The sequence below is a fragment of the Ascaphus truei genome, chromosome 7, assembly GCF_040206685.1.
Source record: "Ascaphus truei isolate aAscTru1 chromosome 7, aAscTru1.hap1, whole genome shotgun sequence".
Lineage (NCBI taxonomy): Eukaryota > Metazoa > Chordata > Amphibia > Anura > Ascaphidae > Ascaphus > Ascaphus truei.
The window spans coordinates 1,917,599-1,939,998 of record NC_134489.1 but is presented as its reverse complement, the minus strand read 5'-3'; the positions used below and the strand labels follow the sequence as shown (position 1 = coordinate 1,939,998).

General features: G+C 48.8%; 1 protein-coding gene across 2 annotated transcripts in view; it reads right to left on the bottom strand.

Annotated features, from left to right (window-relative positions):
• The window catches only part of TBRG1 (transforming growth factor beta regulator 1), a 176,525-nt gene that overhangs the window by 110,604 nt on the left and 43,521 nt on the right, over positions 1-22,400 (bottom strand). For both annotated transcript variants that reach the window (XM_075606833.1, XM_075606832.1), the window contains exon 2: positions 19,110-19,258. In XM_075606833.1, coding sequence (XP_075462948.1) covers positions 19,110-19,253 — 144 coding nt within the window. In that variant the 5' untranslated portion in view covers positions 19,254-19,258. The remainder of the gene's footprint in view (positions 1-19,109; positions 19,259-22,400) is intronic.

Here is a 22,400-nt window from a genome sequence, read left to right as displayed (position 1 = left end):
TGGTGAGGGCCGCAATGAGGGGAGGGAGAGACGATAGAGGCGGGGGTGCATCCTATCCACTCCTTCTGTACCAAGAGGGTCCTCCACGTGGGACCACTGTTCCTGCACACTTCGTGTGATATGCTTTGGCTTACCCAAACTTATGTGAGTATAATGGTTGCGGATTACTATTATTGAACCATTGATTTCCAATTATTGTGCTGCACTATTTTGCCATCTTCTCTTCTCTTACATATATGGTATCCCGCTCCCTCACTACATCCACCCACTGCTATCCAAGAAAAATGAAGACTTTTCTTTTTGTGAAGGTTGAATGGGCGGGAGGGGGGGTGGTGGAAAGTAAGGGAGGGAGGGGGGGGGTGAAAGTGAGGGGGGAGGGAGGGGGGGGGGGGTGAAAGGGTGGGAGGGAGGGGGGGATGAAAGTGAGGGAGGGAGGGGTGAAAAGTGAGGGAGGGAGGGGGGGGGGTGAAAGGGTGGGAGGGAGGGGGGGGTGAAAGGGAGGGCGGGGGGGGGGGTGGAAAGGGAGGGAGGGGGGGTGAAGGGGGAGGGGGAGGGGTGAAATGGAGGTAGGGGTGGGAGGGAGGGGGGTGAAATGGAGGGGAGGGTTGGGGAGGGAGGGGCTGAAATGGAGTGGAGGGGTGGGAGGGAGGGGGTGAAAGGGATGGAGGGTGGGAGGGGAGGGGGTGAAGTGAGGGAGGGGAGGGGGTGAAAGTGAGGGAGGGGGGTGAAAGTGAGGCACAAATTGTTGGCAGGAGTAAAATGTCCTCTCCACACACACACACACGACGGGAGTGAGAGGTGGTGGATAGTGGAACTGACTGCAGATCCGAGGAGGCTGCTTGGCCCCCCCAGCGGCCATGTCCCGGCCCACGCGGCCACCGGAGGGAAGTGAGCGCCGGGGAGGGAAGTGAGCGCCGGGGAGGGGAAGTGAGCGCCGGGGAGGGAAGTGAGCGCCGGCGGCTGGGGCAGGAGGACCGCGTCACACTTCCCCTCCGTCCAGGAGCCGGTTGGGAGCGAGGGGGGAGGAGCCTGAAGTTGGCGGCTTCGGCAGGAGGGCCGCGCTTCCCCTCCGTCCGGGAGCCGGAGCACGTGAGGGTGATGGGGGGGAAGAGGACAGAGGTGAGTGTGTGTGTGTGTGTGTGAGGTGTGTGTGTGTGTGTGTGTGTGTGTGTGTGTGTGTGTGTGTGTGTGTGTGTGTGTGTGTGTGTGTGTGTGTGAATGTAGGCCGAGGGGGAATAGAGTGGCAGTTGGGTGACGTCATAGAGCCACCAATCTGATTGGCCAGAGGCTGAGGACCAATCAGATTCACCGCATCTAGTACCAGACTCACAACATTCACTTTTCTTATACTATATAGTGAAAGCACTGTATGTTTGCCTGCCTGCCTGCATGCATGCCTGCCTGCTGGATGTCCGGTGTCCCTAGGGGAAATCTCATTGGTCCCTTGGGGCCGCCCCCCGCACACCTCTCATTGGCCTGAGGCGGAGTGACGGCCCAAAGGACACACAGGGACAAAAACACACACACAGGGATATACACACACACACTCACGGACACACGGACACACATGGACACACACACACACGGACACACGGACACACACACACACACACACACACACACACACACACACACAGTAGGGGGGGGTGTGTACATTAGCAGCATGTTAAACCCCGGGGGGGGGCGGGGGGGGCTCACATACCCGCCGGAGCCTCCGCCTCTTCCTCCCCGAAATCAGCCTCCCCCCCCCCCCCCCCCCGGCGCCGCTACAGTCAGCGGAGGAGCGAGTGCCCGGGACACAGCGGGAGAGCGGCCACAACAAGCTGCCTCCCGCCTCAGTTCCACGTGGGAGCGGCCGGACGGGTGAGTGAGCGGCCTTCACCTCCCCTCACCCCCCCTTCAAATCACCTCCCCCCCTTCACCCACCCCTCACCTCACCCACCCCTCACCCCCCTTCAAATCACCTCCCCCCCCTTCACCCACCCCTCACCTCACCCACCCCTCACCCCCCTTCAAATCACCTCCCCCCCCCCCCCCGGCGCCGCTACAGTCAGCGGCGAGTGCCCGGGACACAGCGGGGGAGCGGCCACAACAAGCTGCCTCCCGCCTCAGTTCCACGTGGGAGCGGCCGGACGGGTGAGTGAGCGGCCTTCACCTCCCCTCACCCCCCCCTTCAAATCACCTCCCCTCCACCCCCCCCCCCCGGCGCCGCTACAGTCAGCGGAGCGAGCGAGCGCCCGGGACACAGCGGGAGAGCGGCCACAACAAGCTGCCTCCCGCCTCAGATCCACGTGGGAGCGGCCGGACGGGTGAGGGAGCTGCCGAACGGGTGAGTGAGCGGCCGGACGGGGTGAGGGAGCGGCCTTCACCTCCCCACACCCCCCTCACCCTTCACCTCCCTCACCCCCCTTCACCTCCCTCACCCCCCTTCACCTCCCTCACCCCCCTTCACCTCCCCTTACCCCCCTTCATCTCACCTCCCCTCACCCACCCCTCACCTACCCTCACTCCACTTCCCTTCCCTTCCACCTCCCTCCACCCCCCTCTTCACCTCCCCTCCACCCCCCCTTAACCTCCCCTCCACCCCCCCTTAAACCTCCCCTCCACCCTCCCTTTTACCCCCCCACCTCCCCTTCACCCCCCCCCGACCTCCCCTTCACCCCCCCCACCTCCCCTTCACCCCCTTCACCTCCCCTTCACCCCCCCTTCACCTCCCCTTCACCCCCCTTCACCTCCCCTTCACCCCCCCACCTCCCTTCACCCCCCCACCTCCCCTTCACCCCCCCCACCTCCCCTTCACCCCCCTTCACCCCCCTTCACCTCCCCTTCACCCCCCCCCCCACCTCCCCTTCACCTCCCCTCCACCCTCCCCTCCACCCCCCCCTTCACCTCCCCTCCACCCCCCCCTTCACCTCCCCTCCACCCCCCCCTTCACCTCCCCTCCACCCCCCCCTTCACCTCCCCTCCACCCCCCCTTCACCTCCCCTCCACCCCCCCCTTATCCTCCCCTCCACCCCCCCTCCACCCCCCCTCACCTCCCCTCCACCCCCCCCTCACCTCCCCTCCACCCCCCCTTCACCTCCCCTCCACCCCCCTTCACCTCCCCTCCACCCCCCCCTTCACCTCCCCTTCACCTCCCCTCCACCCCCCCCCTTCACCTCCCCCTCCACCCCCCCTTCACCTCCCCTCCACCCCCCCCCTTCACCTCCCTTCACCTCCCCTCCACCCCCACCTTCACCCCCCCTTCACTCCCCCCCTTACAACCTCTCACCACCTCCACCCCCCTTCCACCTCCCCCACCCCCCTTCCCAACTCCCCACCACCTCCCCCCCCTTCCCACCACCTCCCCCCACCCCCCCCCCCTTCCCACCACCTCCCCCCCTTCCCACCACCTCCCCCCCCTTCCCACCACCTCCCCCGCACCCCCCCCCCTTCCCACCACCTCCCCCGCACCCCCCCCCCCTTTCCCACCACCTCCCCCGCACCCCCCCCCCTTTCCCACCACCTCCCCCCCACCCCCCCCCCCTTCCCACCACCTCCCCCCCACCTCCCCTTCCCCCCCACCACCTCCCCCCCCACCCCCACCACCTCCCCCCCCACCCCCCCCCTTCCCTGAGGCGGAGTCACGGGCCAAAGGACACACAGGGACACAGACACACACACACACACACACAGACGTAGACACACACACACACGTATACACACACACACGTATACACAAACACACACACGTAGACACAAACACACACACGTAGACACACACATAGACACACACATACACACGTACACACACACGCACGTAGACACACACGCACGTACACGTAGACACACACACATGTACACGTAGACACGCACACACACATGTACACGTACACACACACACACACACACACGTACACTTAGACACGTACACACACACACATGTACACGTATACTCACACACATGTACACGTATACTCACACACATGTACACGTACACACACACATGGAGACATACACACACACACATGGAGACATACAAACACATACGTGGAGACATACACACACACACATGTACACATACACACACACACACGTATACACACAGGCATACATACACATAATGTATACACACACACACACATGTATACACACACATGTATACACACACACACATGTATACACACACACATGTATACACACACACACATGTATACACACACACACACACGTGTATACACACGTGTATACACACACGTGTATACACACACGTGTATACACACACACACGTGTATACACACACACATGTGTATACACACACACATGTGTATACACACACACATGTGTACACACACACGTGTACACACACACACACACACACGTGTACACACACACACATGTGTACACACACACACACATGTGTACACACACACACATGTGTACACACACACACATGTGTATACACACACACATGTGTATACACACACATGTATATACACACACATGTATACACACACACACATGTACACACACACACGTATACACACACACACACACGTGTATACACACACAAACATGTGTACACACACACACACACACACACACACACTTATACACACACACACATACAATGTATACACACAAACATGTATACACACACACAAACATGTATACACGTGTATACACACATGTGTATACACACACACGTATACACACACACAATATATACATACACACAATGTATACACACACACGTGTATACACACACACACACACGTGTATACACTCACACGTGTATACACACACACGTGTATACACACACGTGTATACACACACACGTGTATACACACACACACGTGTATACACACACACACGTGTATACACACACACACACACGTGTATACACACACACACACCCCAGCACCACCACATCAGCACACCGGTATCCCATGCCCCCCCAGCACACTGGCATTCTCGGCTCCCCACCATTCCCAGCCCCCATCAACACCATCAGCACACACACATCGCCACCTTTGCACCTCCCCCATCGGCACACCCACATCCGCACCCCCACATCAGCACCAAACCCTCCCAAATCAGCACACCAATACAATCACCATCAGTACAGCCACAGCAGCACTACCACCGCACATGGGCCGCGTGGACCACTCCCCACCCAAATGCCACACCCACACCACAAACATCCCGGGCAACGCCGGGGCTCTCAGCTAGTATTATATATAGATAGATTGGTCTTTGTGGGACTTTGAGTCATTCATTGTTATCTTGCCTATTACCACTAGGGGTCACTGTTTCACTTAATATTGTGTTTTCACTCACAGAATCACTACACCTAGGCGCCATTCCTGTTTTCTTTTTGCAGAGGCGGGGTTTGCAGGATCGGTGGGAGCTCTGCATGCCCAACATCAGGACGCCCCCAGTAGGACCATATGCCCGCCAGGCCACGTAGGTTCTGGCTGCAAATTTGGGATGTGTGGCTGGTTACATTCATCTTAATTTATAGTTTAATTTTTGCTGTTTTTGTTTTTACCCCAAGTTCTCGGAGGGGGAGGGGGCGGAGGAGGGGGGGCGGAGGGGGCAAGTCCCTTTCCTTTGTTTTTATCCCCATCTGCTCCCTACAACCCTAAAAGCTTTTCGTTCAATACTTTCACATGAGAGAGAGAGACACGACACTGGAAATGACTAGTCAAGTGCCATTGAAGTTAGTATCCCTGAATGTTAAAGGTCTCAATAGTAATGGTAAACGTAGATTGGCCCTAAAAGAATTTAGGAACCTAAATTTAGGAATTTAGCTTTTTTGCTAGCGATGCATTTTGATACTTGGGAACCCCAAAACAGTTTTAGCGGGACATACCCTATAGCACTTTACTCTTCTTTTACTAGCAAAAATAAAGAAGGGTTGCGATACTGATTAAACAGGACGTCCTGTTCCAGGCATTGGAGGTTAGGAAAGATCAAGGGGGGAGGTCCCTAGTGTTCACAGGCTTCTTTCAGGCCAACATATAACGAGGGACAAATTGATTTTTTAAGGGAAACACTGGAATCTATGGCAGATAGCCGAGAGCAACTGTTGATATTGGGATTTGATTTTAATATGGTACCAGATCCGGATGTGGATAAGTCCACCCACCCAGAGCAATCACACTCTGCGCTGATATATAGTGTAGCTAAGAAATTTAGACTGCTACTTAATGAATATGGTTTGTGGGATGCTTGGCGTAGCTCACAAAGTACAGAGGGATTATTTTTTTTTATTCAACCCCACACGATTCGTACTCCAGAATTGACAATATATTTATATCCCTGGGTATTTTGGAGGTATTGGTCCCCTCAGATATAGGGCCTATCACGTGATCAGACCACACACCGGTGGTGATTCTGTTCGATCCTTCATTTGCTAGCACTACAGTAAATCATTCCATTGGAGGATGAATGACTCATTACTGAATTACCCAGATTAGCTCACAAATTGGAGATTCACTTTAAAATTATTTCAATAATCAACAATGGCACTGTAGAATCAACATCAATATAATGGGAGGCACATAAGGCCACAATCAGAGGACAGCTCATCTCATTAGCATCAAACAGAAAGAGAATAAAAATAGAAAAACAAAAAAATAATTAATAGAAAAAATTGTAAAGTAGAACAGTCACATAAAAAAAACCCATCAAAGAAAATTTATAAAATTCTGACCCAGGCAAGGGGGGAATTTAAGAGGGTGCAATTAGACGATGTAGAGAAAGTCCTTAAGTGGACTAAGCAAACGTATTATCATAAGGGAGATAAGGCGGACCACTTATTGGCAAATAAACTTAGAGAGATCAGGTCAAGAGCATTGGTCCCTGCTATTAGGTTAAAAGGAGAAGTGACTTACAACCCTTCAAAAGATAGCAGAGGAATTTGCTAAATTTTATACGGATCTCTACGATCTCGACAATTCAACTCTGAAAGCTAAAATTCCGGATTTGACCCAGATTGAAGCCTAATTTTAGAGATTGTAACCTCCCTGACCTGTCAGAGGAAGACCACAAAGTTTTAAATGCGAAAATAACCCGGTTAGAGTTAGAAAGGGCAGTTAGCTCATTGAAGCCATCAAAGGCACTGTCCCAGATGGTTTCTCAAATTTATATTATAACATTTTTATAGGAATCCTGGGGCCATGTTTTCTAGATTTATTCAATGATCTTCTCAGTGGAAAACAAATCCTCCCATAGATGGCGAAAGCCAATATAGTGGTGATCCCTAAAACCTTTCAGACTGCAAGTACCACATTGCACCCCACACCCTTCACTTTTTCTTGACTCTGCATGTCCCAAACAACCCAAAAGTAGAGTCATAGGCCCAAAGCAACAAAGGGCCCTACCCCATATCAGGTTAAAACCCCTCGAGGTTATTTTAGTTCTAACCCACACCCCCCTCCTCATCCCATCCCAATCGATACACACTTGAACACCCAAAGAGACACAATCACAAAACAAGCTAAAAGACGATCTAGACAACCCGTAAACCCCCAATGGATACCCAATAACAAAAAGATGTCCGTTGCGATTATATACGCAAGATGTCCCTCGTTGGGTGCATAGATATTCACCAACGTGATACTGTATGTTGGCCTGAAAGAAGCCAGTGAACACATGATCTCTCCTAACCTTCAATGCCTGGAACAGGACATCCAGTTTAATCATTATCGCAGCCCTTCTTTATTTTTTCTAGTAAAAGAAGAGTAAAATGCTATAGGGTATGTCCCGTTAAAAGTGTTTGGGGGTTCCAGAGTATCAAAATGTGTCATTTCCAGTGTCGTGTCTCTCTCTCTCTCTCTCATGTGAAAGTTGTGAACGAAAAGCTTTAATGGTGGTAGGGAACAGATGGGGATAAAAAAACAAAGGAAAGAGACTCTCTCCCTCCGGGAACTTGGGGGAAAAACAAAAACAGCAAAAATTAAACTATAAAGTAAGATGAATGTAACCAGCAACACACCTCAAATGTGCGGCCAGGCCCTACATGGCCTGGCCCGGCGGGCATATGGTCCTACTGGGGGCGACCTGTCGGGCATGCAGAGCTCCCACTGATCCTGCACACCCCACCTCTATCTGCTCTCCCTCCACTGATTGCGCCCTCACCACAGCTTGATTAGAATATAAAAGAACCTACAAAATACTTCAATTCCCAACACCTGTGGAACAAATAAATGTATAAAACTTTTCATGCTCACGTACTTATAGGGATAGGCTTCCTGGCTATAAAGACCCAGATTCACGTTTTATCTTTAAGTGTTCAATTTCTTTTAACATTAAAGTTTTCAAGCAGTAATTTGCTCTTGGTTTCTCGATGAGGCTTAGGCCTCGGGCGTGGTCATCGCTTAGGCGCTGACCTGTGCTGAGGCGCGCTCTCACTTACCAGTGAGCCCCTGCAGCCGCAATGAGAGCGACTTTAGCAGGGGCTCGCGCACGCTTCCGCAAGCGTGCGGAAGCGTAGGTCTTAGGAAAATTTTAGATTCAAGCGCTCATGGAAGCGCAGGGCCGGTCACGTGAGCGGTTCGCCCAATGAGGGCGAACCAGCTCCGTGACGTCACTGGCCCGCCCCCCCGACACACCCACAGACGGCGCGCTAACCAAGGCCAGGGAAAGCACCCGCTATCCCTCAGCCTCAGCGCTCCTCCGCACGGCTGCTGCAACCCTGGACGCAGCCTCAGTGTCCTTTGTGTATATAAACAAGAAAAAACAGCCTGTCTTTGGACCGAGGCCCCCTCACCCATCGCCGGGGCACTCAATCCGCGTGTTCACCGGTTTCGTCGGCCGGTCAGCTGAAGCAAACCAGCACCCAAAAGAAGGCAGCACACTCCAAACAGTATATTAAACAGTCCCTGTAATATATTGGAAAAAGTATAGAGGGAGACAGGGAGGAAAATGGAAAAAAGAGAGAAGACAAATATAGCTACACATCCGGGACATCTTTCCCTGGGTTGCCGAATCGCCGGTCAAGGAGATGGCAGCGGAGTCGCCGAGAGACCCTCAAAGCCACCGTCGGCCTTGAATCTTTGTATGTTAATTGTTATTGATGTAATTCTACCAAACCATGAGATCTTGTGTCTGCTCCACTCCTGTAAATCTTTCCTTATTTTATTGAAAAGTGGGGGATAATTACACCGATAGAGAGATTCATAATTTCTGGAAATATTTACCCCAAGGTGAGTAAACCGCCCCCGGAATTTAAAAAAAAATTGTAGGCTTTTGAGCTCAGAGACCGGGAGGGACATGTTCAGGGCCCCCGACTTATCTTTGTTTATCTTGTATCCTGATATTTTACCCAACTCGTTCAGTGACTTTACTAAGCTCGGCAAGGATATCAGCGGGTTGGTCAGAGTCGAGATTACATCGTCGGCGAAAAGCGAGATTTTATAGCTTTTGCCACCTATGACAATGCCCTGAATATCTAGGTTTGATCTGATCGTTGAAGTGAGCAGCTCAATTGATTGAGCGAATAAAAGCGGGGAGAGGGGGCACCCCGCCTTGTACTATTTTTAATATTTATAGCTTTTAAGTTATAACCAGGTAGTTTAACCAGTGCTCTGGGGGAGGGGTAGAGAGCCCCTACTTCTTATAGAAATGGGCCTGAAAAGCCGAATTATATCATAGTTTTATCTAGAAAGTCCTAATTGATTCTGTCAAAGGCCTTCTCTGCATCTAGGCTATGCAAAATAGCTTTTTTTGGTGAGGTGTACATGTTCTTGATAATTTTCCTCGTGTTGTCTGAGGCCTGTCTACCTGAGACAAACCCGACCTATGTTAATTAACCTCGGGAGAATTGGATTCAATCAATTGGCGAGTATCCTGCTGTATATTTTAATGTCTGAATTTATGAGGGATATGGGCCTATAGCTGCCACAGCAGAGGGGGTCACCTGGCATGTGTATAATTGCTAAATTAGCAGTGATCAAATTTATTGGAATCATATTGCCTTCTAAAAATGAATTGAACATCTCTAAGAGCTTGAGAGGTTTAGGAGGAATTTTTTATAATATATATTTGATAGTCCATCCGGACGGACATGGAGATTTGCCCGATTTCAGATCACGTCTGCCATTCCTGCCGGCTGATTTTGCCGTTCAGAGTGATCTTTTCTGCCTGTCAATTGCGGCAGATTACAGTTGTCCAGTTAGGGAGCCCTTCTGATAAATTCAAATCGTATAAGTCACCATAAAATTGAGAATTCGCCAGCAATCTCCCAGTCATCAAAAGTGGTCGACCCGTCTTTGCATCTAACAGTGGGAATATGTGTTTTGGCCTTTACCCCTCTTAACTTGTTAGCTAGGATCTGATCAGCTTTATTCCCTTTATCGTAATGCAACTGATTGGTCCATGTCAGTGAGCGTTCCACCTCTTCTAATTGTATTTTTTTCAGCTCTAGTCTGGTTTCTATCAGGGATTTATAGTTGTTTATTGTTATGGATGGGTTGGATTTGTGTTTATGTTCTAGGTCCAGAATTTTCTTTGACAATTCTTCATGCAATTTTTGTCTAACTTTTCTCTTATGCGATACCACAAAGATAAAAAAAAAAAAAAAACTCTAATTGTAGCCTTTCTGCTTTTGTCTTTCCTCATGCTTCTGGATGACAAGCATGCGGATTATAAGGATGATACAAAGGAAAGATCAACACCAGAATGCCAGCACAAGGCAGGAGGAATCTATTGCACCAAGGTGGGAGACAAGTTCGGCACGGATGTGTGGTTGACATTACAGACGTCAAATGTACACAGGGATTACCTCGTCAAGGCAGGAGGAGCCAGTGATGTCAGAGGGGGAGACCCGATCGGGAGTGAGGATCATGCAGCACTAATGCACGGATGCATAGCACGACTGGGGATTGCAACACGTGATGACGGAGTAGCTCAGAGACTTAACAGGCATCATGCACAGACTTATGACTCGTGAAAACTATTGAGGATATTACAACCGGACCGGATCACCCGACATCCACACTGATGACACCTAGACGTAATGGAACAGTGGGAGTTACCTGCAGATCATCTTGTACTCATTAAGGATAATTCACAGAGGGCATTGTGGGAAGGTGGGGGATTTAAAAGGGATCACACAGAACTGTTCTACTATGCCACTTTATATCACTTAAGACCATACGGTCGAAACATTGTATGTTATTGGCTTCAATAAATTAGAATTTAGAAATCCGTCAGTGCTCTGCGATTCCTTCGTTCCTGGGTATCATGCAGGCCATCATTCATTCGTAGGAGCACCAGTAATTGTATCAGCTTTTTGATTTTTTTATTGTGGTGTGCAGCATTTACCATTATTCTTAGCCTTATGGGCCCCCCATAGCATCGAAGAGTCCACCGAGGCTCTATTTAGGGTGAAGTAATTATCTAAGGATTTTTTTATTTTATTTGTGATATCGGTGTGGTTCAGTAATGATTCGTTCAACCTCCAGCAATTAGAATAAGTCCTGGTAAAAGGTGGTGAGAGGGTCAGCTCTATCGGGGCATAGTCCAGCTAGGTGATTGGGTCAATACCAGACCAGTAGGTTGCTCCCGAGAATATGTTACAAAAAAATAATCTAATTCAGAATATGACTGATGTGGTTTTGAAAAGAAAGTGTTGTCTCTTTGGCCCCATATATCAATCAGACCAAACTCCTTTACTAAAGCCTTTGAACTTTTTAGACGGTTTCTGAGTTAGCGCTGGGACTCTGTCCATTCGTGGACGACCTATCCAGAACCGGCGAGATCACCATGTTAAAATCTCCTCCTAGAATAAGATTGTTCAGGGACTGAGGCTCAACAGATTCTAGAACCTTCCTCAGGAATTCAGCCTGGTGGTCATAAGGCGCGTAGACATTAATGTCAATGCTGATCCCGCTAGAGTTCCTTGGACGAGCAAGAACCTGCCCTTCGGGTCTGACCTTACTTTTTTCCATCTTGAATGGGATACCCTGTCTCATCAGAATAGCCACTCCCCTTTTCATACTATTGAAAGAAGAGTAGAAAGCCGTGGGGAAGCTATTTCTAAATGTATTGAGTTGGTCCTGCTCATTAAAGTGGGTCTCTAGAAGGAACAGAATGTCACCCTTTGCTCTTTTAAATTCCTGTAGTGCCAATCTTTGTTTTCTATTACACTGTAGGCCTTTCACATTAAGTGAAACTATCTTAATTGTGGAGAGGTTAGCCATTGGTTAGATAGTTGGGTGTTTGCGTCAAATTAGTCCGCCTAAGAGACAATTTTGTTTTGAATCTGGGTTTCTACCCTTGCGTCAGTAACTAGATCCATGAGGGGAATCAGGTCATTAGCTTTTAGTAGTGTTGGTACCATGGAAAGGGTGGGGGAGAAGGTAGAGCAGCAATCCCTGTAGGGCTGAGCTGGGGTCACACGGTCCAGGGGGAGCATGGGGGAAAAACACACAAGAAAAACGCTCTAAGTGTAGATGTACAACAAGTGTTAGGAATGATCCCTAGTGAGTCTTGGCTCCTACTCACAGGAAAAAGAAGTTATCAGGCAGAGTAGATCAATACGGGTTGTGGAAAGAATGAATGCAGACAGACTCCGTCACTTGGGGAATGTGTCCTCAGCGAGAGAAAAAGAGAATATGCACATAGCACAGATCAGATAGAAAAATACAATATTTATGATGCTTAAAAATGCACACTTACCGTGTAGCCATAGTAAAAAAGCATCAAAGCTATAAAAGCTTAATGTGACAACCGGGAAGATAGCTCGCGCCGCCGCTCACCACACCACCTCCGTCGGAAGCCGAATCACTGATAGGCGAACCGTGTAGAGTGGTACCGCCCAGATCGTGACGAGACTGTGGAGGAAGGCGTCTCTGCACTCTGCGCCCTGCATCCACTGTGGTAGCCCAGCGACCGGATACTGAGCAGCTTCTCCCGCAAGCGGCAGTGAGATCGACGGAGGTGGTGTGGTGAGAGGCGGCGCAAGCTATCTTCCCGGTTGTCACATTAAGCTTTTATAGCTTCAATGCTTTTTTACTATGGCTACACTGTAAGTGTGCATTTTGAAGGATCATAAATATTGTATTTTTCTATCTGATCTGTGCTATGTGCGTATTCTCTTTCTCTCGCTGAGGACACATTCCACAAGTGACGGAGCCTGTCTGCATTCATTCTTTCCACAACCCGTATTGATCTACACTGCCTGAAAACTTCTTTTTTCCTGTGAGTAGGATAGACATAGGAGCCAAGACTCACTAGGGATCATTCCTAACACTTGTTGTACATCTACACTTACTTAGAGCGTTTTTCTTGTGTGTTTTTCCCCCCATGCTCCCCCTGGACCGTGTGAAACCAGTTCTACAATTTGGGGAAGAGTGAACACAACCCCACCAGAGGGTAGAAGCAGGGGGTTTACACTTTATTTGCTCTTGCAAGTTTATGTTATTTGCACTTTATTATCACATTAAGTCACTATATATTTGATTGAGTAAGCACGGTGTTTAGTGCCTTTCATTACACACCATTTTTGCACTATTGGGCTGAGCTGGGGGCCAAAAATAAGTGGGGTAAAAGGAACGGGTGGGAAAGAATAGGGAGGAGGAGGCTCCAACACATAACATAGTATAATAATAATAATAGCATGTTCTTGTATAGCGCTGCTAGTTTTACGTAGCGCTTTACAGAGACATTTTGCAGGCACAGGTCCCTGCCCTGTGGAGCTTCCAATCTATGTTTTTGGTGCCTGAGGCACAGGGAGATAAAGTGACTTGCCCAAGGTCACAAGGAGCCAACACCAGGAATTGAACCAGGCTCCCCTGCTTCAAACTCTCAATGCCAGTCAGTTTTTTTACTCACTGAGCCACTTCCTCTCCATAGTATCTAGTTAATTCAGAGATTTTCTACATGTCCTCTCTCAGACTTTGCAGAACTGGTCAGTACCTCATAAATCACACCTTGAACAAAACAATCTTTTTCATACTTTAACTTAACCATAAACAGCCTTTAAGATAACCCTTGAAATAGCCTTGGTGGTCAGATGCTCTTTTCTAATGCTGACTTAATTTACTTTCTATGCTCGCAGCTTCATTGTTGTATTCCAACTTAAATCATTTTGCATTAAATCCTCCAGCAGCCTGCTGAGGTATGGTCCTTGTTCATCGGTGGGGATGGATCCCGGAATATTTCGAATTCGGATGGTCTATCTCCTTTCTCTATTCTCATGGTCTTCCTGAGTGTGTGTGTGTGTGTGCGCGCGTGACTGAGTGTGTGTGTGCGCGCGCGTGACTGAGGGAGTGCGCGCGTGACTGAGGGAGTGAGCGCGTGACTGAGGGAGCGCGCGCGTGACTGAGGGAGCGCGCGCGTGACTGAGGGAGCGCGCGCGTGACTGAGGGAGCGCGCGCGTGACTGAGGGAGCGCGCGCGTGACTGAGGGAGCGCGCGCGTGACTGAGGGAGTGCATGTAAGCCAAGCTGATCAAGGACCTGAGTAAGGCCGTGCGGATAGTGCCGGCGATGCCGCCCAAAAACAAACACATTGCCGCCGCGTGCGCTTATAGTAAGCACGACAGCGGCAATACGACGGAGCGGACTTTGGAAGGCGGGAATATTTGATTTTTCAAGGGCTGTCGCCTCATGTGACAGCCCCTAAACAAATTAAATGCCAGGGAGCCCGCGCCGCTGCCGCAAAGCGAAATATAACTTTCGCTAGCGGCCTAAGGAAGCACAGCATTGTAAAATACTGTACTGTACAGTATTGTTTTCACCAAAATCACAAATCAAAGTCCCAAAAATATATCAGTCAGTCAAATAAATGCACCTCACCTTCATGCCCTTTCAGTAAAAATACTGTACAGTAGAAGATATGCCCTCTCCTTCATCCTTCCTACATATTTTTTAAATAATTTTCCATTCATCCATGTTATATCTGTCAGCACTTATAAGAAAAATCAGCTGACATTAAAGATTTTATTGCAATAAAGCCTACTGTATTTATTTTGGTTACAAATGCATTATTTACATCAGTTATGCACGTATATGATGTTTGCAGTACAGAACATGCATCAAAAAGTGGAAAAAAGGTAGTGCTTCACTTTAAGTACATTTTCACTTTACATACATGCTCCGGTCCCATTGCGTATGTTAAAGCGGGGTATGCCTGTATAAAACATTGTTAAAAAAGCACACTTGTCAGTGAATACCATTGGGTAATAAATATAAAAGAAACAAGTCTATGTGACTAAAAAGGTATGAGATGATATGGAAAAGAAGAGGAAGGCGTTTAGATTCTTAGTGACAGACGGGATGAAGGAATCATATCAAAATTATAAGGAATGTAACAAAAGTTGCAAAATGGCAATCTAATTACCAGAAATGTAAAATGAAAAAAAAAGGATTGCTACCGAAAGTAACATCAACCTTAAAAAGTTTTTCAAGTACCTTAATAACAAAAATATTAGCAAATAAAAGATAAGATCATTTCAGTGTGAGATGCACAGGCAAATTATTGGCGATAAGTAGAGGTAATTAAGCAAATGATTTGACTCTGTATTTACCAGGGAGGAACCAATTGCAAACACAGTGCCCCAGGAGGAAGCCACGACCACTATATTAAAGAACAATTGGTTAACTGAGGAAGTGCATAGGCGCAGCTTGATAAAATTACAGTAAATAAAGCCCCTGGCCCAGATGTCATGCATCCATTACATTTAATATTCAAAGACTTCATTTCCACAGGCTCAGTACCACAAGATTTGCATAAAGCGGACGTGGCGCCTATATTTAAAAAAGGAGGAAGATCACAACAGGGGAATGACAGACCAGGCCTCAATAGTGGGGAAGCTACTTGACGATTCAGTACTGGAAAATATTCAGATGGATAACAAATTATTAGTAATAGTCAGCATAGATTTATTAAGGCTAGGTCGTGGCAAACTAACCTTATTAATTTGAGGAGGTAAGTAGGTATTTAGACCGGGCTAATGCAGTTGATTGTCTACATAGATTTTGCAAGGAAAATTGGATTTGGTCAAAATATTTGCACCTGGATTGAAAAGTGGTTGAAGGATAGACAACAGAGAGTTGTCGCAAATTAAACTTTTTCAGGTTGGGATAAAGTTGTGAGTTGAGTACCTGAAGGATCCGTACTGGGACCTGTTTTTTTACTTCTTTGCTATCTATGCCAACCTCAAGGTTATCAACAACGTCTTTGATGAAGTCACAAAGTTGTGTACGGTAGTAGAATCAAAGCAGGATGTAATTTCACTTCAGAAGGACTTGGAGACTGGAAACTTGGGCACGTAAATGGCAGATAAGGTTTAATACAGATAAGTGTAAGATTATGTATTTGGGAAACAAGAATAAACAGATGAATTGCAAATTAAATTAGGAAAAATTAGGTGAATTCTTGACGGATAAAGATTTAGGAGTACTTGTAGACAGCAGGCTTAGCAATAGTGCCCAATTTCATGCAGTACTTGCAAAGGCAAACAAGATCTTATTTTGCATTAAACGGGGAATGAAGGGAAGTAACCAATTATTCCACTCTATAAAGCAATAGTAAGACCACACCTTGAATATGGAGTACAGTTTGGGGCACAACTCCATAAAAATACATTCTGGGACTAGACAAAGTGCAGAGAAGAGCCACCAAATTAATAAAGGGGGTAAAAAAAATCTGGTTTATGAGGAGAGACTAGCTAATTTAGATTTGTTTACATTAGAAAAGAGGCATCTAAGATAACTGAATACAAATATATTTGGGGACAATACAAGGAGCTTTCAAAATAACTATTCATCCCAAGGGCAGTACAAAGGACATGGGGTCATCCGTTAAGGTTGGAGGAAAGGAGATTCCACCAGCTGCAAAGGAAAGGCTTCTTTATAGTAAGGGTAGTTAAAATGTCGAATTCATTACCAATAGAGACTATGATAGCAGATACAAGGTATCTTCAAATAAAAGGTTAGACATCTTGTAGAAAGGTAAGTTATATAGGGTTATGCCAAATAAGTAAACAAGGGAAGGATGTTGATCCAGGGAGAAATCTGATTGTCATTCTTTCGAGTCTGGAAGGAATTTTTCTTTCTCCTTACGAGACATTATTGGATGATGTTTTTTTGTTAGCCTTCCTCTAGATCAGCGTTTCGCAAACTTTTTTTTCCGTGACCCGGTTATTATTGAACTAAAAATGTTATCGCCTATACTGGCCCATAGGTAAAATAAAACAGTTATGAATGTCCATACAGATTTCATATATTCTCCCAACCCCAAACATAGACACTGACCACGCACAGCCACCCACACAAACAGACCTGCACAGAGACAGCCACTGCTGGCCTGCACAGACACACACACAGCCACTGATACACACACTCCCACACACAGCCACAGATACACACACACACACTCCCACACACAGCCACAGATACATACACATACACCCACACACAGCCACAGATACACACACAGCCACTGATACACACACACCCACACGCAGCCACTGATACACACACACACCCACACAGCCACTGATACACACACAGCCACAGATACACACACACAGCCACAGATACACACACACAGCCACAGATACATATACACACACACCCCCACACACAACCAAAGATACACACACACACACACACACACACACACACACACACACACAGAGATATACACACATACACATACAGAGATATACACACACATACACATACAGAGATATACACACACATACACATACAGAGATATACACACATACACATACAGAGATATACACACACACACATACAGAGATATACACACACACACACACACACACACACACACACAGAGATACACACACACACAGAGATACACACACACACACAGATACACACACAGACAGAGATACAACGCAGACAGAGAAACACACACACGCAGACAGATACACACACACAGATACACACAGACACACACTCCCCTATACACACACCCACACACACACAATTACAGAGGCAGCGACGGATGTGAGTGACTCCGCCTCCCCCTGCACCCTCTGACCGCCAGCGACCGCGCAAGCCACGACTGTCCGCCCCTGCGCCTATCTCCCGCACCCGCACCAAGGGGACCGAGGGGAAGGGACCGAGGGAAATGGAGCGCCAGGAACGGAGGCACCGGTGCGCCCGCGCTTCCACTCACTACCTCCTATCACGCCGGGCATCGTGTCCTTGTGGGGGGCGGAGCATGTCATGGGCGGCAACATCATGATGAGGGGCTGCAGTAGGAGCCCGAGTCAGCGAATCTCAGTTGACCCCCCAGCGATAGCAGCCTGCACCACTTCAGCACCGTCCCGCACCTCACCTCGGGCCGCCGCAAGGAGGGAGGGGGGGGGGGCCGCCGCAAGGAGGGAGGGAGGGGGGCCGCCGCAAGGAGGGAGGGAGGGAGGGGGGCCGCCGCAAGGAGGAAGGGAGGGGGGCCGCCGCAAGGAGGGAGGGGGGCCGCCGCAAGGAGGGATGGAGGGGGGCCGCCGCAAGGAGGGAGGGAGGGGGGCCGCCGCAAGGAGGGAGGGAGGGGGGCCGCTGCAAGGAGGGAGGGAGGGGGGGCCGCCGCAAGGAGGCAGGGAGGGGGGAACGCCGCAAGGAGGGAGGGAGGGGGAACGCCGCAAGGAGGGAGGGAGGGAGGGGGAACGCCGCAAGGAGGGAGGGAGGGGGGCCGCCGCAAGGAGGGAGGGAGGGGGGCCGCCGCAAGGAGGGAGGGAGGGGGGCCGCCGCGCAGCCAGCCTCGCTGCGACCCGGCAATTTTGCTTCCGTGGCCCGGTGCCGGGTCGCGACCCATGTGGGAAACGCTGCTCTAGATCAAAATACTGTAAGTACAAATATAGGATAAGTGTCTGTCATCTACATTTAGCAAACAGGAGGGTGAACTTGTTGCACTTATGGCTTTTTTCAACCTCATCTACTATGTAACTAAGTAAAAGAAAATGCAACTAATCTAGAGTAAAGATCACCATTTGTTGCTTCAAATGACATGAAATGTACTCTGTTTCTTGAATATCTTATTTACATTTGGTTAATGATGAAAAATAAAGGTTTCCATGATTTCAGTAATATAATGTTGTATGATTGTATTAGAAATGCATGTTGACATTATACTGTTGAATGTACTTACAAACACCATAGCTTTGGCAATCTTTTTTAACCGGAGACACTTCAGTCTGTACTTTTCTCTATGACTTCTTTTGATGAACTTCTTGTTCTTGGCTTTTATATTTTGAAAAGCAGAGTGGGGAGGGAAGGCTATTGATTGATTCATGTTTCCTATATTGAGAAAAAACTGAAATTGAGCATTTTTAAGATACACAGCTGGACAGCTGGAGAACGAATAGGAATCTAATTATAAAATATTACAGCAAAATGACTATGACATGATACATTACTTTTGAGTAATTGCTATTTGCTACCCTGATTCAACAATTTAAAATTGAGAACTTTTTCCAAGTGACCTCTTTATTACTACAGTTTGAGAATGACCATGTATCTACATTATTTCTGCAGTGCTATTAGAGTACTATCTTGTTTTATCAAGCAAAAAGATCTGCAGAATACCTTAATAGTGAGTGACTTTCCATTGTCATTATACACTAAACTAGCTGATATACCCGGCATTGTCCGGGATAGAATTTTCCCACTCCCCCTCTCTCTCCGTTCACCCCCTATCACCGCTCCCCCCACCCCTTCACCCCCGTTGACAGCAATCTTGCCCCCCCCCCCGGCACATTAATGCGGACCTCCCGCATTCACAGCTGGGGTCTCCCCCCCGTTCACAGCTCCGCCACCCCCCCCCCCCAGACAGGTCTGTTGCCCCCCCACCCATTCACAGTTCGGCCACCCCCACCCCCCAATCACAGCTCCTGTCCCCCCTTCACAGCTGTGTTCCCTCCCCCTGCGTTGACATGTGCGACCCCCCCCTTTCACAGCTGAAGGCTCCCCACCCCCTTCACAGCTCTATCCCTCCCATTCACAGCTCTGTTTTCCCCCCCTTCGGTCAGGGCCCACCACCCCTTCACATCTCCAATTCCCCCCCCCCCTTCAGAGCTCAGTGAGTGGGTGGGTGAGAGGGGTAGTGAGTGGGTGGGTTATCTCTTTCCCCCCACCCCTGCATGTCTCCCCCCCTGTCCCCCATACCTGATGCGGCGTCAGAGGCTGCAGGAAGCAGCAGGGGAAGGGAGAGCCGGAGAGAGCAGGGCGATCGGCCTCTGGGTGGGGTGTCCGGGGTCTGGGGAGGGGAAGCGGGGAAGGGAGAGCGAGCTCTGGGGAGGGGAAGCGGGGAAGGGAGAGCCGGGTGAACGAGCTCTGGGGAGGGGAAGCGGGGAATGGAGAGCCAGGTGAGCGAGCTCTGGGGAGGGGAACCGGGGAAGGGAGAGCTGGGGGAGGGGAACCAGGGAAGGGAGAGCTGAGGGAGCTGCTCTGGGGTGAACCCCCCCTGCATCTCTCCCCCCCCCACACACATCTCACCCCCCTCTAGCCCCCAAACCTGAAGCGGCGGAGGCTGCAGGTAGGAGCCGGTGAAGGGAGAGCTGGATGGAGCGGGCTCTGGGGGGGGGGGGGAGAGCCGCGGAAGGGAAAGCGCCGGAGAAGGGAGAGCGGGCTCAAAGGCGCGGCAGGTGTAGTTTGTGTGAAGCGGCGGGGCAGCTCGGCGGGTGGAGTGTGTGAGACGGCGGGCCTTGGTGACTTGAGAGAGGACCATCACACCAATGGTACGAAAACAAAGTTTATTTAAACAAAAATAGGTGTGCTTGATGTTTTGTTCACCATGGGGACCTCTCTCAGGCTCTTGATAAGACTACTCCATTAGGACCTTGCATCCATCGTTATTTTTATGTCTTTAGTACCCATGTCTATAGCCGCTAATTTTTTATGTCTTTAGTACCCATCGTTGTACAGAATATTTGTCTATATGGATTTGTGAATGCCCCAGTCTAACCTCTTCTGATTATTATTTTTTTTATTTCATTATAAACACAGTTTTCCAAATTAATTGCCTCATTTTGGTTGCCCTGCTTTTTCTATGTCTGCTATTCTTCGTAGGCTGACCACCTCAGTCTTTTGAAAGATAATACCTATCTTTTATTATGGGAATCCTCCTTAATGTGATGGCAAGGCCCCATAAACTTATAGGATCGCTCAATGATGCAGATACCATGGCCACACCCACCTTTGCCTCCCTATCAATCTATTCAGTGGAAGTGGGCAATAGTGCAATTTTCCGAGTAAAACATTAACCCTTTTGGTTGCCAGAGGACCCGCCGACAACTATGGGACTTGTGAGATCTATGCTAGTTCCCCACCAACACGAACAGAAGAAGAAGGTCCAACTCTTTCATTCAGATCACGTTCATCATTTCCCTCTCCCCCCCCAAAAAAAAAAACAAGCAAACAAAACCGTGGTGTCCTCAGAATGTCATGCGGGCCACTAGTTTTTAAAATCCCCAACACCAACTTCCAGGCATGCTATTTATTAGATCATGCTGGAAGTTGGTGTTGGGGAACATTACAGAAGGTAGCTGCACCGTCCACGGAGCTGTGACGTCACACGAACCGGAGGACACACAGAGATTGGAATCCCAAGTTGCAGACGAAGGAGATCCGGAGCCAGAGAGGAGGTGGTGAGAGCGGCGGAGTACCCACTTCATTCACTTTTATTGTGATAAATGCGAATTTTATACTAGCACATTGTAAGTGCACATTTTATGTCTATTTTTTATAAAGTTTAATACAAGACAGATTGCGCTATGTAGTGCTGTTTTTCTCCTCCATATATACCATTATCACACTGACGAGACGAGCCTGGAGGGAACCCCACACTATACATCATCCTTTTTGGGTGGCAGCCCTATCTGCTAACCGCGCATATACCACAAACATCTTGTGAGTAGATTGACCATTAGAGCCAAGATTTCATCATTCAGCCAATCACTTAATCTCAACGTCTGCACTTAAATTTGCACTGTTTGTTTCCTTTTTCCCCATATATGCTCCTCCTGGACTGTCTGAACTATAAAGAGGCCCATAAGTGTGGCCATCACGTACACCAAGGGTCCACATTTGCATAGGGATTGAAGCTGAAATGCTATTTTTTATTTAAAAATTAGATTTAAAACATTAAGATTACAACTTAGGAAATAAAGTGTATTAAAAGTCATTACATAACATTTCTTAACCGGTTAAAGAGGTCACGGGTAGTTCCTTGGGGACATAAGCCTGCTATCCGTAAGCTTTAATTTGGCCATAAATTGCATAAAAGCGAACCGTTTCATGAGCACATCAGTAACTGTAACTTGTGAGGTTACTTAGGTCACGCTCACGCTTGGCAGTGAGCCCCTGCAGCCGCAATGAGAGTGGCTTTAGCAGGGGCTCGCGCACGCTTCCGCAGGCGTGCGGAAGCGTACCCGGCAATTTT